The sequence below is a fragment of the Curcuma longa genome, chromosome 16, assembly GCF_044706935.1.
Source record: "Curcuma longa cultivar G26 ecotype Majalengka, Jawa Barat chromosome 16, ITB_CL_G26_1.1, whole genome shotgun sequence".
Taxonomy (NCBI): domain Eukaryota; kingdom Viridiplantae; phylum Streptophyta; class Magnoliopsida; order Zingiberales; family Zingiberaceae; genus Curcuma; species Curcuma longa.
The window spans coordinates 8,862,293-8,880,151 of record NC_133876.1 but is presented as its reverse complement, the minus strand read 5'-3'; the positions used below and the strand labels follow the sequence as shown (position 1 = coordinate 8,880,151).

The 17,859-nt window shown below is 38.5% G+C and overlaps 2 protein-coding genes and 1 pseudogene across 2 annotated transcripts; 1 reads left to right on the top strand and 2 right to left on the bottom strand.

Annotated features, from left to right (window-relative positions):
- Positions 1-837: 837 nt before the first annotated feature.
- LOC141847413 (protein transport protein SEC23 E-like) lies at positions 838-7,800 on the bottom strand (annotated as a pseudogene).
- A 351-nt stretch (positions 7,801-8,151) lies between these two features.
- Positions 8,152-11,667, bottom strand: LOC141847897 (aminomethyltransferase, mitochondrial-like). The gene is made up of 3 exons (XM_074736002.1): positions 10,895-11,667; positions 9,699-9,817; positions 8,152-8,853 (listed from the first exon to the last, which is right to left on the bottom strand). Exons 1-3 carry the CDS (start codon positions 11,471-11,473, stop codon positions 8,307-8,309), a joined length of 1,245 nt encoding a protein of 414 aa, XP_074592103.1. The 5' UTR covers positions 11,474-11,667; the 3' UTR covers positions 8,152-8,306.
- A 611-nt stretch (positions 11,668-12,278) lies between these two features.
- Positions 12,279-17,587, top strand: LOC141847015 (uncharacterized). Its single transcript, XM_074735011.1, has 5 exons — positions 12,279-12,467; positions 14,354-14,566; positions 14,861-15,009; positions 15,135-15,203; positions 16,264-17,587. The coding sequence occupies exons 1-5, from the start codon at positions 12,279-12,281 to the stop codon at positions 17,585-17,587; spliced, it is 1,944 nt and encodes a 647-aa protein (XP_074591112.1).
- Positions 17,588-17,859: the final 272 nt, after the last annotated feature.

The following is a 17,859-nucleotide window of genomic DNA, read 5'->3' as shown; positions in this document are numbered from 1 at the left end:
TAATCTGCTTCACTCTTAATCTGCTTTATTATGATTCATTTAGTTGCTCTTTCTCACCCATTTTAATCACTTTTCTACGTAATTGCATAACGAATAATGCCTCCTATGATCGATAAGTATGTTTTAGTTATCATATTTATTTAGCTTATCCATTATGAGCTTATTAATAAAACAGGAGAAACACATGATTATTAATATCATCATACTGATGGATTGGAATATTGTATCATTACAAAATCTTGTCCCCCACTCAACGATCTCATACGATCGACCCACTTACAAAATCTCATTTACGCAACAACCTTTGTTGGCTCAATTTAATTCTCCTTCCTATATTAGAGTACATTTTCCACTTTGCTATGGATTAGATTGCCAAGCTAGACCCATATATTTATCTTTATATGACTTTTTTTCTTCTTCATATACGATGATTTTCCATATTATCTAAAATCATGTTATGTTTGTCATAGTGTAAAAGGATACTGCAGAACTTTTCTTCTATGAATTATTTTTCTCTAAAATGGATCTTTTAGATTTTGCCATAAGAAATTGTTCTCTTGTGAATCACCTCTACTACATTACGATGTGATCACAGAAAGCAAACAAGTACAAGAGCATGCTCTCAAATGCTCTTCATTATTTTCTCACAATACAACTCAATAGAGAAATTTCATACAAGGGATTCCGAAAAATTAGGATAAACACCCTTGATGATGATCATAGTTTTGGAATACATTAAACACCCGCGAAATCAGTGATGGCTTCGATATGCTATCAAAGGAGTGAATTTATTATCAAGACTCGCACTATAAAATGTTTTATAAGTAAAAAAGAACATAACGAAGTATCCTATATTTGATAAATGGAAGCATGCAAACTATGGATTAACTACTACTCTACATGACTAGTCCAATTCTGTTTCACTACATGCTGATATGACAAGGCCAACACGCCACCTCAACTTAACAATCGAGCAACAAAACCCTGGATGATTTCATCCTCGCGAATGGTTAAGGAATTTAACTAAGAACAAAAGCGAAGAAGTTGAAGTTACGCATGCCATGATCTTACTTTCAAATCCAAGTAAGATAGAACAAGGAGAAGCATACCTATCTCCTCAGGACTGAACAGCCAATTTCTGGAGATGCTCACAGAAAACTTGAAGACTGACATCATCGGTGAATATGATATCACTGCCAGGAACAACCTCATGGGCGGAGTTGTATGTTGCTGATGGGTTCAACTTTGCCAACAGAAATCTTGCCTGCAGAGGAAACAAACACATGTTTGACGATCAGCACCATAACTGAGAAAAAGTGGATACAACTGATCGCCCATACAGTTCTGATGTGATCATTGTATAGGGAATTCTCAGTTTATACACATCCTAGGAGGGTTAAGTGTTTTTTTTTTTTTTTACTTGAGCATTTTCGAATGAATTTAGAAAGAACAATTTTTGTATATGTTTTACACAGAGACATTGTGCAGCGATTTCTGCAATGATGGGTTTGACATATAACACGTAGGAAGTGCAGAGTAAAAGTACCTGGGAACCGTGCTGGTCACAGACAACTAATCTGGGAACTGGAAAGCGTTCTCGGATGATCACTTGAGCATCAACTTGAGGAGCTTGTAATAGCTGAGCAAAAGCCTGCGAGTGTTTAAAAATAATGCAAGGATCAAATTTCATACACCTCTTGTCGAGTACCCTAGCAGAAAATATCAAAATCCCATTAATTTCCTACTCAGACATATATGTAAGTTGAATCTGGAAACCTCATAAACACCAAAAATAGTTATGAAATTAGATAATATTAACAATTAAAGCAATAATTTTCAATGGTACCATTATGGATATCCATCTCTAAAGATGAGGGGAAAAATCATGTTTGTAAGAATCTAAGTAGCCATCACAAGGAACACCATAATACCTGATGTTCTGGCTGATTATGATATCCAATATTGCGCCACTGAGCAATGGTCACACCGTGAAAAATGACAATACTGAAATATGCATCAAGCAATAATATACGATCTAGAGCTATAGATGACACATCTAACAATGCAGGGGTAGGGGGTGAATTGAAAGAGTAAGAAAGCAGTGAAGGCTGGATCATCACTACGGAGTTGGTGATACTCTCACGATTCAGCAACATACGGAAATAAGCAGTCTCATCAGGGCTGTTGTTAAAAACCTGTAGCAAGAGAATCCACCCGAAAATAATAAACAAAGAGGTGTATTGCACACTGAAATAATGCTTGTGATGTCAATGAAAGAAAGTACCTGGACAAATTGTGAGCGTCGTAAATTAAACATGAATTGTGGTAGGATCGAGAAGTTTGGATGTAGTGTAAATGAAACAGGATCATCTTTTCGGTAATCACCAAATCGTGAACAAATGCGAATGAGAGATCTATCCAGCCATCGTATCGCATCAAATTCTTCCTAAAGATAATTATTAGTGAATACAAAAGCTCAGTAACTTATTCATTTTAATTGTATCATCTCAAAGCATATTTCATAATTCTAGCACTAGACTAATTTTCCCTACTGGTGTGACAAAAGGAAAAAATAAGAAAGAGAACACACTAAACTGTGCAAATAAATAAGGATATATGCCAAGCCATGTTACCAAAAGCCAGGTCGTAAAAGATTTTACCTCCATCTCCATTTTTAAGGATATATATCTTGCTAATACAACAGCTGCAGTTTCCTGGTCAAATCCTTCCACCAACTCCTTCACATTGAGTAATGTCACAGATAAGAAATCAAGTCTAATCATAGTAGGAAACAAATAAATTGAAAAAGATTTGCAAATCACGTTTAAATTAAGCTAAAAGCGTAGGTACAAGGAACAATAACCCAGAAACTTGCATATAAAGTGGAATACTAGAAACTTACCTCTGTATTGGAGCCATCAACCCATTTCCTGGTAACTGTTGTAACACGTAACCTCATTTGACCATCAGGATTCTGATAGCTAAGCATCCATCAAATCGATAATTATCGTAACTTGCATTTTAAAAACGGAATAAATATAATAGTAAAGAAGAAAACAACATACTTGGTTAGGAATTGTATATACAACTGTGGATTTGGAATTCCAGATTGATTTGATTTTTCACTTGGTGAAACATCAAAAAAAATTGTAAGACAAGTAGTTCTATCAAGACCGCACATCTTCCATGAAGTTGTATTCCCTTGTCCTACAATAGTGTCTGCAGAGAGGGCTCCCTTCTGCAGTTGTCCATTAGTCAGCTTTGCATTCACTAGACAGCAAAATTTCAACTTTTTTCCAAAATGCATTCCATCATAAACCACTCAAGTCAAGTTCAGCATTTAAATATAATAACCTTCTCCAAGGATGTACACGGTCCAATAATTCCCTGAATTTTGATGTCCTTAGAGCAATTGATCTCTAGTGTACCACTGAGATTATAGAAAAAGCCATAAGTATTGTGTTCCTTGAAGAATTGTAAGAGTACAGAAATAAACAGAAATATATAATAAGCACTGATTTCTTCCCCTAACAAAAATAATTTGGCCTATGATATCCTAATGTTCATGATAATGTTACTTCGAGTTAAAAGGTTCAAGATTTTCTTATGGATAAAGAAGGGAGTGCTAGGAATATGCTGATTAAAAAAAATATTAGTGCACCATAAAGTCAAGAAAAAAAAATGTTAAGCAGCCTTTGGTCAAGTAGAGAATAAATTGGCAATTGGAAAAATAATCAATTGGGTTTGCATTATTTCAATATATATATAATATAGATATTGAAAATGTATGCCTGGAATTGCTTAATTGCCATGCTTTGCCACAATTTCGCTACAACACAAGGACTGTGGTTGAATAAGCTCCAAGGCTCATATCAAGATATTAAAGGCACTCACCTGGCTGTGCCTAGGCATAGCCAGGCAAGTCTCTTGCGCTTGTGCGCCTTAAGCATGCGCCTTGTGAGAGGAGGAAGAAATTGGTCTTGAAGAAACCGATGAAGATTCAGGTATACATATCTAAAATATCTAGTGATGATGATAACGATATGATTAAAGAAGATGATGAAGATTTTAATGATTTAGATATTTGAATTTTTTTATAATTTGAATTATGCACATAACATATTTATTTGCTAGTGAATTTTATATTTACATTATTGTTTAATATTTTATGGACTATAGTTTTGTTAGTGAAATATTTTGGTAGAAGTTCCCTATATATGTTTTGAATTGTAAAAATTTATACTCAGAGCGCCTTACTTCGGTAAGGCGTGCGCCTCAACTTGCCCGTGCACCTTAGGTCCCATAGCACCTATGTGCTTTTGGATGTTTCACGCCTTAAATCACTATGAGGAAAACATGGAGCTCATACTATAACAAATAATAAAACAACGAAGATTCATGTGAAAAATGTTTTTGACCACTAATAAATCTATCTTGATTCCTTAGCTAATGCCTGCAACTGGACAGCAGATTTAACTACAGCTACCCATGTACAACAATTTCATCTACAAAGAGATAAGTATACTGATGTGACATATAACAACTGAAAAATATTGCAACCTACTTACTTAAAGGAAAGCCCAAGAGACTGCTCGCCATCCTCAAATATTCTCTTAAACGAATCCTTAAAAACTGGATGTCCAAAACTTTCAGCAAGGACAACTAGCCCACCTGTCCTTTCAACTACCACTTTCATCTCCGCAACCCCAACCTGCATATATTTTCATGGGCAAGAAAATCATTTCACTTTTTGTCAAACTTATTACAGATTCTATGAGAAAAAAAATCAGCTGAAGCCTACATTAAAACTTATTTATCATGTTTGAGGGGTCTTCCAAAGTTAAAATACCATAAATTATATAGCAATTTGAGGTGCTACGAATAAACAACTTGTTTTCTAAAATCACGTGGTTATGGTCTGACAAGCTAGGACTATGTCTTAACAATACAGATCATAAAAACTGGAATATGACAATTATATGTGGTTCCTTATTTCATCTTGGTACAATGTGGATATATGGCCACCATGCAAATTCTACAAACAAATATGCAGTCATAAGTAGCATGTTTTATTTAAAAACCTCAAATATACTTGTGGAGCATTTATTTGAAGGTTGATGATAGAATCAACATGCATATTGTCAAGATAAGATATGCTACAGAAGATAACAAAGTGTCAAGACAAGTGATGATTAAGACATTTGAAGAAAGTAACCAGTGCAACCAGTCCAACATAGACAGCTAATAGCCATATAAAATTTTTGCAAATTTCACACTTTACATTGCTTTCATGCATTCAAATCCTATGATCGTCAAATACAAAACAGTATGATCGCAACAATTGCTGCATGCAACTTCCAAAGAAGTTTGCCTGTTGCCTATAAAATGGAAAGATGGCTATGAGAATGAACAAACTAAACCTGATCAAGTGCTGAAGCAAAAAGGTCCAGGACATGGCCCTGGTTAACCAGCTGCTTTGCGAGATTATCATAAAACTTGATAGCTTTGTGGAAGTGGGGAGCAGCATCTTTATCAAGGTCTTTATGTGAACGGACTGGCTCTGATTGGTCTTTTGACACGATCTGCAAGTGCAGAAGGGACAAAAATCGCATGCTCAAACTTTAATATAGCAAGGTTCAATCATATTTTAACAACACAATTATCATCATGTAAAGGAGAAAATAAGGAAAAGAACTGCAAAGCATAATTTACACACTAAACCAGTGGTTTCAATACCAAACATACATTAGAAAAAGCACCCAAACAAAACAGAACTGGGACAGCGAAATGTTTAAGCAGAGAGATGCTTGGCGACTTGCAGCTCTAGTCACACAACAGTCATATTCGAGATAAGAATAGTGACAGATAGCAATTCAACAAACATAAAAGAATTCCTATAAACACCAAAGATGCCAGTTGTAAGAACATATTACACTATTGTCATCACTATCATCATCAACACCTTGAATATACTGATTAGTTAAAGTCCATCTTTAACAAAATAAATTCATCACTTGCACCAAAAACTATGAAGCATATTTAATTTAAACATGGTTTTAAAAACAGCTTAAGTGAATCCCTAAGCTTTTTGGCAGACTCCCGCTTCGCCTACAAGGTATGTTCACCCTGTTAAGTGGTTGATTCAAAAAGGATGCTAAATAGATTGCCTAGGCAGCCCTTTTGCGTGCCCAATTTGGTTCATTGAGGAAAACAAGCAATTTAGTGGAAGAGAGGGATCCAATAACGAATAATATTCATCCCTTAATCTCAAGCATACATCCTAAGTTGATTGTATGATACTAGTTATCTATTTTATAATATGATATTGCAGTATGATGATATATTATGAATTTACTATATGTTTTCTTGCAATGTGAATGTATCATTCTTAATTATATATTTTATTATGATTTTTTTTTTTCAATTAAATGCAAGTAAAATACGATATAGTTTGTTATTATTGTTACATGCTTAGTGATTTTTAATATGATTGTAAACTTGAGTGCCTAACCATCTTTTCATATTTTATTAATATTTTAATTCCAAACTAGCTAGGCCCTGCCTAGGCTGCCGCCTGCAGCTGGCTCTAGAATTGCTAAGAATCGCTTGTTAATACCTTGAATTTAATATTTCAACATCTTGAGAGCAAAAAGGGATATCAGAGGAAGCGGGGTACATTACCATTCCAGGGCCAACAGTACACGGTCCCCCAACTAAAGCTATGATCCGGGCACCAGTACCAGCAATACATGCTCCTAGTAAGCCAGCTGCGACAGAAAGGGCAACTCCAGTGCAACGCAGCGGCCGATTACCTGCCTCCACAGGCCAGCGATCTAATTGCAATTCATCTAGCAGCTGGAATGAAACAAATAAGTGAAGGACGAAAATTTTTAGCATAAGATTAGAAACGCTATCGCTTAAACTAATTTGGGCATGTAGATAGTGGATCTCACAGCATTGAGAGTATATTCACAATCGGATGCTGGAATCAAGAATCTATTGGCGGAAGTCGAAGGATGCAGCGCATTAGCTTGGTGTCCCTTGGGATACCCAGGAGCAACAGAGCCATGTCGAACACCTGCGGACGAGAGCCCCAACTGTTCCAAGATCTGCTCTTTCGTGATCTCCTTCGTCCCACGGAACACATAGACCTTTGTCAAATCAGTAAAGCCTAGTTCGTGGAGGAGGACCTGGGTGCCGAAGGTGATGAACCCAACAAGGGCATGGTCGGGCAAGAGGCCGATGGCGCGACGCATGGCGGACTTGACGAAGTCAAGCTCCTCCTCTATGAGGCATATGTCAAGAACGAAGAGGAACACGGGAGGCGGAGGCGCCGACGCAGCGGCATCGATGGGCGGGGGAGCATACTCGATCGTGGTGCACTGGGCGTAAAGCTCCGCCGGGTAGTTGGTCTCGCTGATGCCAGCATAGTGGGAAGGGAATTGGTTGCGGGAGAAGCATATGGGGCAGATCCAGATCTTGGCGACGAAATCGACGCGGGCGAAGGGGTTAAGGACGGCGGCGCAAGGCGGCCTGCAGCGGAGCGGGAGATAGGGGAGGACAGTGAGGAGGAGGAGGAGGAGGAGCGGATCGGGGCGAAGGAAGCGGCCACGGGGACGACGCACTTGCTTGCCTCCACCTTGGATCGGGGCCAAGAGTTCCAGGTCATGCGGACGCCGTCGGGTCCGTCGGGATCGGGGGCGGTGGTCGCACCTCCTGCGAGGTCTTCCTCCATCGCAGAAGAGGTGCCGGCGTCAAGAAGAGCAGAGATCGATCGCCGGCGGGGAAGAGCGATTGAGGTTGGACTTGGGATGGAAAGACCGCATAAAAATGGAGAGAAACAACAAGTAACGCGTGGAGAAGACAGGTTAAATCGGGCCGTTTAATCCAGTCAAATTGGGCCGGCCCGTTTAATATTCAAACCCGATGGCGGTTCCATTACTCATCAAGGGAAATCTTCAATTTACTCCCCAAAATTTATTTCATTTCAAAGTGCCTTCCATAGTTTTAAAAATTCATTCCATTTTAACCTTCAACCGTTAACACTGTCCATAGTAATTTCAGCTCTGCTTTAACACAATTTAGATCCTTTTTTTTTTAATTGTAGAACAAAATATCATTTCTTTATGAAGTTGTTTCAAGTCTAAAGCATTGATTTGAAGCACAAAATTTAAGCCAAAAGCTTCAAGGAACCACAAACACAAGTGAAACAGTCAGCTTTAAAACTTGGGAGGTGTTCTTATTTGCAGTTGTTCATCATCTCCATAGAAACAGATTGCAAAAGTGCAAACTCAAATCAAACAGATCTAGGATGGCTTATAGTATTTCGTTGGCACGAACGGCATCTTCGTAACGACACCATCGTTTGACTTCCCGCGAATAATGATCTTGACTTCGGTTCCTGGCTTGTGGAGACCAGACTTGACATACCCCATTGCGATATTCTTCTTCAGGCAGGGACTGAACCCACCACTGGTCACCTCTCCAATCTTTTCACCATTGCTGCTCAAGATCTCGCTGTGACTTCGCGGGGGTGGGCCTGTTGAGAAGAAACCAACGCGTCGGACCGGTGGCCCTTCCTCGAGTTGCTTCAGGATCACGTCTGCGCCCAAGAAGCCACCTTCTTTTCTTCTTCGTTTGCCAATTGCCCATGTGAGGCCAGCCTCAACAGGTGTGGTGTGTTGCTCCATGTCGTTCCCGTATAGACATAGGCCAGCTTCAAGGCGAAGACTGTCACGGGCACCTAACCCTGTCAACTTTATTTTCCCTTCAGATCTCTCCAGAATTGCTTTGGCAAGATCCACAGCATTCTCTGATGGAACCGATATCTCAAAACCATCTTCGCCTGTATAGCTGAAAACCGCAGGAAGATGAGAAAAGGGAATAGTTGTGATTCAAGAAGCAGCAAAAACATGGTGGCACAACTTCTAGTTTGCCTATGGTTGCATGGGGTACTTAAGCTACAAATTGAAAGACTTCATAGACTGTACCATTCAATGAGTAATCTTGTAAAGCAATACGACTATAGTATAATAGATCAAAATTTTATCAAATTCCTCAAGGTGATAATAAAGTTTTGTCCCTCAACTAAGATCTCTTGCATCAAAATAGAAGTGAAAAATGAAATCCAGGTACTTGATCAATGCAAGGAAAAAAACCATCAAGCAATCATCTAACACTTTCCGAAACTGACATGTGTAGAGTTAGAGTGATCTAGTTAAAAAGATTGCACTCATGATGCATTTATTGGGCAAATATTGCCCTTGCACAAGCATTTTGAACTGCACTTTTTATCTTTAATGCTTATACGGCATTGATATTATCCAGAGAGGGCGATTGTTTTGATTTCACTTCACCAAGGACTAAGTTGTTTGCATTCACTCACAGGTATCGGATGATAGAGGAAAAAGATTTAACTATGCCCGTTCCTCAAAATTCATAGTTTGATGCCTTGACCTAAAGATCATTTAGTTGTTTCTCTTGAAAAAAAAAAGATAGTTATCTACTTGTTCAACAGTCAACAAATTTGTAGGGAGCATGACAAGCATATTCTCGCTATGTCCTTGTATTGCAATTTTATTCACTCAAGGCCTTGACAGTTGAAAAAACAAAAGAAGAAGAAAGTTTATTGCCCTGATCCATGTTACATAACTTCCTGAAATCCTAATACTTTAAAAACCAAAAATAAATAAATGTACCCGGTTCTTGTAAGGAAACAATGGGATCCGTTGATGTCCAATGTGCAGAACTCACTGAAATAAAGTTTGCTTAGATCCACTTTTGTCAGAAACTGAAGAACTGATGCGGCAAGAGGACCCTGGGTTTGTTCATGAAGAAAGGAAAGCCAATTCAGAGTTAGCCAGCAAGGATTGATAAAAAAAAACAGTAAAATAGCTGATGCACAGACTCATGACAGTGGTTTGTATAAGGATGTAGATTTGCATTCGATACAAGTGTTAAGGTTATATATGAATTCTTATGCATGAAAGTAAAGGCAAAAAAATGGAATCATGCTTAAGATATGAGCGAGTTGAGGCATTAAGTACTAGCTATAACCATCAAAGACCAACTCACATAGCAACTTCTGTGCTTGAAGCGATTGATGCCTCACCATATGTCGAAAGTTAATCAAAAGAATTTCTCAAGAATAAATCTGATAACATCAAAATCATTATATCTATCAAAACAATTTAATTTTCTGAATTATTCTTGGATAAAAATAAACAAAGCCATGCCTATAACTGTATGGTGCACTGGCCATTTGATTGTAGTATGTCAGTCACAAACTTGATGGACAAATGAATTCAATATCAAACAGAAATACATTCTGCAAGGATAAGCATTGAACAACGATGTCCTCGTACCTACGCAGGTGTTCCAAATGATGTTTATCGCATACCAGTATGCACTATTTCATCAAGCAAAAGTAGAATGAAATCTTGAATCATATTAATTTGATTGTAATGAATGCTCAGAATGTATATGATCTATGCAATGTAGAGAATTTAAAATACCAACAATCATACAACCAATTGAGCTCTCTACACTCGAGTAAAAATATGCACAAAGGTGGATTCAGATATCTAACAACCTCAAAGCTGGAAACGACATTGATGTTTCATGCCCTAAATGTTAAGTAACAGGCTCTCTATAACTGATTCATGGTGATGAGTAAGCAAAGTACACATCAAAAACATCAACTTTGATGAACTAGATGGAAACACAAGCAATATAATCTGAAAACTATAAACTGAATTCTGTAAGTATGATGGTCTACTCTTTAATCAATTATCTAGATCGATCGCAGAAGGGATCTTTAGGTAGAAATGAAATAGAGAAGAAATCAACATCAGATTTGTGGCCTTAAGATCGACCTGGAGTAGATCTGGAATACCTGGAGGGCAAGCAGCGACCTTTCGTCGTGAATGTGCCAATCAACAACCCCTCCCTTCTTCTTGAAGGCCTCCATATGGGCGCCGATGTGCGCCAGGTCCTTGTCCCTGCACCCAGCGTTCACCACCAGGTAAATGTGGTCGTCCTGCACCTTCGTCACCACGGAGTCATCGATGGCGCCGCCGCGCTCGTTGGTGAACACGGTGAGCGACCCAGTTCCGGGGCGCATCCCTGCGACGTCAGCCACGACGAGCGTCTCGAGGAAGGGAATGGCGTCGCGGCCGCGGAGGCTGAGGCCACACATGTGGGAGACGTCGAACAGGCTCCCAGAGGCGCGGCAGTTGAGGGTGGAGTCCATGATGGAATCCTTATACTGGAGGGGCATGCTCCACCCGGCGAAAGGCACCATCTTTCCCCCGTTCTCGACGTGGAAGTCGTAGAGCGCGGTCTTCTTGAGCTCCACCGGCTCCGCGGCGGGGACGGCCGAAAAGGGACGGGCTTTGGGGGCGGCGCCGGCCCTCGATTGGGCGATGCGCCGGGAGAGGCACTGGCCGAGCTGCCACAGGCCGCCTCCTCGCATCACGGACTCCGATTGGGACGGATCGAATAGGAATGGAAAAGAGAGGAGAGTGACTGAGAGGAAGGTTGGCGGAGTGATCGGAGAAGAGATCGGAGAGAGATTTATATGGAGACGAAGAGATAGAAGAAGAGGTGGAGTGGGTGGAGGAGGATCCGCTGATCCATTGGCGTGTGAGGAGGCAAGGGATGGGCTGCCAGTGGCAGGCAACCCTTCGTCTATTTTCATTCTTCAGCTCTGTAACTTTCGATGGCATTTATGCATGATATTAAATTTTGTAATGGCCAAATTGCAAAATTAAATTTTAAAATGGTAAAAATATATTTAAAAAAGGTAAAATAATAAAATAATTTAACACGGGAGTTAAAAACCATAAACACATGATCTTTTAAGTGAAAAATAAATACAAAAATAAAAAAAATAAAACCCCTATAATTTTAAACTTCGCTCGCGCATCATCTCCTCGTTCCGAACGAACATTTCGCCTCCGCTCGCATTTGGAATCGGCATTCCGGCGATTGCGAGTGGTTTTCCGGCTTCGAAGAGGCAGGGGCGAGGGGTTTTGTGCTGGGACTGGAAGTCCTTTTCCACCGGTAACGGCGGACAAGGGCCCTCTGATTGGCCCCTCCTTCTCCGTCGAGGTTTAGCTCCAAGAAACTGGTTTCCGGCAACAAAATCAAAGGAGTCTCCGAGGGGTTCATCCTGTTGGCTGAGTCCGAGAACGTCGTAAGAGTTTCTGAGGCAAAATATGATTTCTTGAAAGAGGGTTCTCTTTGTTTCCGCCAAGAAAATTTGGGGCGCGGTGGCGATGTGGAGCACGGGAAAGAAGTTTTCGGCGAGAGGGACGGGGAAAATGGAGCCTCCGTGGACGGTTCCGTGCACTCCCCAGAAGGCCACGGTGGTCGCGGGCAATTTGAGCTATTGGACACCTTCAAGCCATGGGATGCCAAATCTGCAGCCGCAGGGCTCCCCTTATGTGCTAGCCAAACACGTCCAGGCAAGCAGAATTGAAATTTTCTAGCATTGCAACAAGAAATCTATCCTTTATAAGCACATTATTATAAGTTGATAACTTGCTCCTCCTGGTCACTGAATCGTTTTTATTCGCTCTTATGGAATTCCGTTACCCATCTGAGTGATAAACTGTTTGATTTCGTTATGTTTCTTAAGAACAATCTATCTTTAAGTCTCAATCTACATAATTTCCTTTTCATTATGTGTGATACCCCAATTTTGTCCTACATAGCAAATTGTAGGCTAATAAAGATAATTTATGATCTTAGATGGGTGAATACTTAAGAAGGCACAAGTCAGGTTCCACTTCTCTTAAGTTACTCGTATACATCATTACCATCATCAAGGAGTATTTGTCCCAAATATTTGGCTAGGTTACATGAATCTTGTCGCCCATTGAGCTCTACAAAGGTTTATATCACTGGTCATAGTTTAGTCATGGTATGAGATAATAATTTAACCTTTGACCTCATTGTGTGCGTTGGTATTGTTTCTGTTGTAGCAATCAGATAGTTAAATTTCTTTATTTTTTTCCTATGGGAATTACAATTTCATTTTTTCCTGCTTTTAAGACAAGAATTTTCACAAGGCAATCAGTTTCTAGTTCTCTTTGTATAATTTCTATATCTCTGACTGACTATCAAACAACTTTTCAATGCAATCTATTATAGGAATTGTGCTCTTTGGTTGCTTTAGCAAATTACGTTTGAAATTAGAATTCATACCATTGTACAATTCTAACTCGTAAGCTTGGTTCTGCTTGTGTGCTAAGTGTTATGATGTCAGTAATTATATTTCTTCCCCACAACTATTTTTGGAATACAGAAAAGATCTCTAATTATCTAAACTTTTGATAATCTAATGAGATTGTCTAATTATCTAAACTTTTTTTATCCATAGCTGCTGTTATGACCCCCCTCTTGATATTCTCATAGGTTTCTAGACTAGAATATTTCTTACTTGTTGAGTGGTTTTTTGTTAGTATTTACATGGAAGGTTTGTCAATGTTCTGTGTGATTTGTTTATATTATTTTGAACTTGATATCATAAAAGGAACAACATCGATAAGCATAACCAGCATGTGTTGCATAGCCATTACTCATTCAACTAAGTGACCATCATTATTCTATGACAAAAGCAAAGACATGCAAGTTTGATAGTTGAAAGATCTTAAACCTGATAACAATTTGCATTTCCTGATAAAAACATAGACAAATTTCAAAATAGCTCAGTATTCAAACTTTTGACAATTTTCATATATATTAGACACCGAAATGCATTTCGAAGCAATGTGAGCTATTATGCTACTAGCATCTGGGACCTATTGTAGAAAAGCTTTGTCAGTCTCATCTAAGATGACACTACCAACTCCACTTAGAGGAGATACAGTTAAGAAATTAGTCATGAGATCTCATGTACTCATGTCATTAGATGAACCTCTAGTGACCATGACATTTTCTTGTTGTTGAAATGCCTCTTAAAAAGTGAAAATTTGGATCTTGATACATGCCATAAAAACAGGAAATTATTTGACTAGCTCCATTAATTTATGCAGGCATCATTCACAACGTTGTTGATTGAAATATTGCATGAAATGGGCCTTATGTGCACTTAATTCTTTCATGAGCATGGACCAAATTGAGGAAACCAGTCATTACTAACCCACTTTAGGCAACACTCCATGTAGTATGGAAACTTCAAATTGAGAAGGCAATGAAAGTATATATTCTTTTTCCTAAATCTATAGTTCTTGCTACTGTTCTGGCTCTTGAAGATATATATTGTTCATTCTTACATCCTCATCAGTTAATACCTTCCTTCATAATTAGTGGCTAATTTTGACTCACAATTTTTCTGGATGAATGGCAGGTTATTGACAAAGATCCACAAAAGTCAATTCCATTATTTTGGGCTGCTATAAACAGTGGTGACCGAGTTGACAGTGCACTGAAGGACATGGCCCTTTCCATGAAACAGATGAATCGAGCTGAAGAAGCCATAGAGGCTATTAAATCTTTTCGCCACCTATGCTCTCCCCTATCACAAGAATCCATTGATAATGTTCTTCTTGAACTCTACAAGGTAAGTTCAACTTTTTAGAGAACCACAAGGTAAATTAATGCCTACTGTATTATAAGAAAATAAATGCTAATCATTATGAATGCTAGTTTTCATCTTGGTAATTAGTATCGCAGATTATCTGCCCATGATCTATACTACCAGTGGATCAACAAACTATTTCCCATTTACTGGAGGATCAATAATATTCTCAACTATATGTCACATTATAGAATTTATATTGGCATCAATTGCTGTAGTAAATTTAATACAAAGAATGATATGTGGTAATCTCCTGTTCTTCATGTGCATTACTAGAAATGTGGGAGAATAAATGACCAAATTGAGATGCTAAACTTCAAGTTAAAGATGATTGATGAGGGGCTAGCCTTTGGTGGGAGGAAAACAAAGTTAACAAGATACAAAGGCAAAAGGTTTCATGTCCCCCTTGACCATGAAAGATGCAGGTAGTTAGGTTTCTGGTCATTTTATCTCTATATTAAATGTATTGGCAAATGCTGTATTCTCCAGTTTGGACACACTATGAACTCTGGATATCAAATTTCATTTTATCAAGAACATGCTTTCACAGGCTACTAGGAAACCTTGCCTGGCTTCACATGCAATCTGAGAATTATGGAGAAGCCGAACAACTTTACAGGTGAGGTTCTGTGAATCACTTTTGCTACCATTTCCTAACATTTACACTTAATAGTAGGGATCAAGTGAATGTTTTATTTGAACAAAATAAAAAGTAAATAATTTGTGCATCTATACTATTGGCTAACTGATTAATGATTGAGTAAACAGGAAATTGATTTATGTTTAATCACTCACCTAGCTTCCTGTTTAAACAATTAAAAGGTTGTTCCATTATTTGCAATATAGTGCAAAGATAAGGATGAAACCATTTTTTTCCCTTTTCGACAAAATACAATCAATGCTAGTGGTGGGCTCGAGTAAAGAAGTTCTAGTGATGAGTTATGTATTTTTGTTTTATTCTGGTGGCATGCAAAGTTGTATAGTTCATCAGGATCTATATTTTATTATCAATGCAGAATTGCATGCTCTTATCTGGATTTTTTGGTGTTTCTAAAACTTAAGGTATTCTTTAAGTGCTACAAATACATGTGTTAATAATTCATAGTTAAACATGAATTTTTGTAGGAATTAAGACCTAGCCACTAAACAGTAAAGGTTTATCTTTTTTGCCATTCATTTAACTTGCAGTAAACTACCAGTTTCCAGCATATATAATCTAACACTAACAAGATGTATAGTAGAGATAGTTCTTGTACAAAGCAATTAGCTCAATTCCTAGAACTCCTAACATAAGTGCCATATAATACCATTGAAATTATCAGTGTAGAAAAAGTTAAGTGTGACATTTGTTGCTATCTTTCTCCTTAACTACTTCTTAACTTGCTCCAGAGTCCAGATGATGGTTATCTATTTTGTATAATTTTTGTACGTCAGGTTACTCTTTAAAAAGTTTAACAAGTAACTCACAGTTCATGATTGCTGAGTCAAAGAAGGATATTGGCTGACTTAATTATTTCTGAAATATAATGACAGAGTTACTCAAAGCTACTGTCCTGTTTTGAGACACAGATTTATCACTTAAAGGTCCTCGACTATTCCGTTTGCAGGTGGAAAGGGGAAAGTTGTATGAGAAACTGAAGATTAAACCACTAAAAGTTTCCCTTTATGTATGGTTGCAGGAAAGCATTGGCAATTGAGGAGGATAACAACAAGCAGTGTAATTTAGCCATCTGCGTGATGAAGAAAGGAAGACTTGTGGAGGCTAAGTCAATCCTACACTCTGTTAGAAGTGCACTAGTAGAAGCTTTTGATGAGCATTCCCTTAATTCTTTTAAAAGGGCAGTTAAAGTGCTCATGGAACTTGAACATCAAGGTGATCTTTATGGCGACGAGGAAGATTTTCTAAAAGAGGATATTTTACAAGGTGGGAATGACCAACTCTTCAATCCTCAATATTGGTGGGAGAAAAGACCTAAAATGGCAGATCATGTGCAGGAGAAGTTTGCATTTACTAGCAATCTTGATCAGAATGAGTTTGATGGTGTTAGTTCTAGCTGTAGTTTAGATTTGGCGAGTAAGAACAAAAGCCAAAGGTCTGTCTTAGGTAAAGAAAGACAGAGTTATCATGAAGTTGGCACAGAATCAGCTTTGGAAAATGATTCAGTCTTGATCAGGGGATCAGGTCAAACACCAGATTCTTCAAATTTAATTAGACAAAGAGCAGCGAAACAAGAGCATGTTTACCTGAAATCTAGAGAAAAAGATCATGTCTTGAAGCCCAAGAGCTTGAACAGAATATGGTCCACTGCGATGGTAAAATCACAACAAAAAAGTGATGGGAGCTTGCCAAGTAGCAGAAATGAGAATTGGAATCCAGAACCTAATGCCTTTGTTAATGATGAGAGACTAACTAACATCTTTGAGACTCCCACAAGAATTTCGAAGGATGGTCATTCTCCAACTTTAAGTAGAGCAGATACAAAGAAACACGATTTTTTTCTGACTGGTGAACAGACATGGTACGACTTGATAGAGGAGTTAAGAAGTCTCAACATCAGCATAGATGAAGCAGCTTCAAACACCACTGTTGCAGCATCTGAAGTTAATCTCAAGACTCAACTGATCAGGAAGACTGAGAGGAAACTTTGGGCTGACATGGTTGACGAGGAAGAAGAACTTGCAAATCAGAAACTAAGCATGCATATCGCGGTTACTAACAAGTGCATAGTTGAATCCGAAATTTGTCTCAGGACTCAGCTGGTCCAAAAGAGTCGAAAGAGAAACTGGAATGGCAGGGTAGAGGAAGAGGAATCCTCAACTTTTGATAGCAGAGGGAGAAGCTGGATTGATATGCCAGAGGATGATGGATCCATATCTGATGCAAAATTAACTAACGGTTCTCCAATGCAACCCAGTTCATCAATCCGTCGAGCGCTCTTGTTCGACCCAGAACTAACCTTTGATCCATCACATCAAGAAGACTCTGATGTAACAATCGATTGAATTGCAAGCCAAAGGCTGTTAGGCTTTGAAGATTTGTAGAAAATCACACTTTGTAAGTTGGAAAGCAGATATATTGTAAATGAAATTTGTATACTGTGAGACTGAGAGAACAACTGATTTTTTTCCTTTCATTTTTTTTTTTCAACTTGTATAGAGGAAAGATGATCTAATTCTCACTGTTACTGAAAGGATTGTAAATCCTTTTCTCTATGAAAAGTGCGTTGACAAGAAATTACATGTTCTTCAGAGATAATTGAAAGGATGCCTATGTT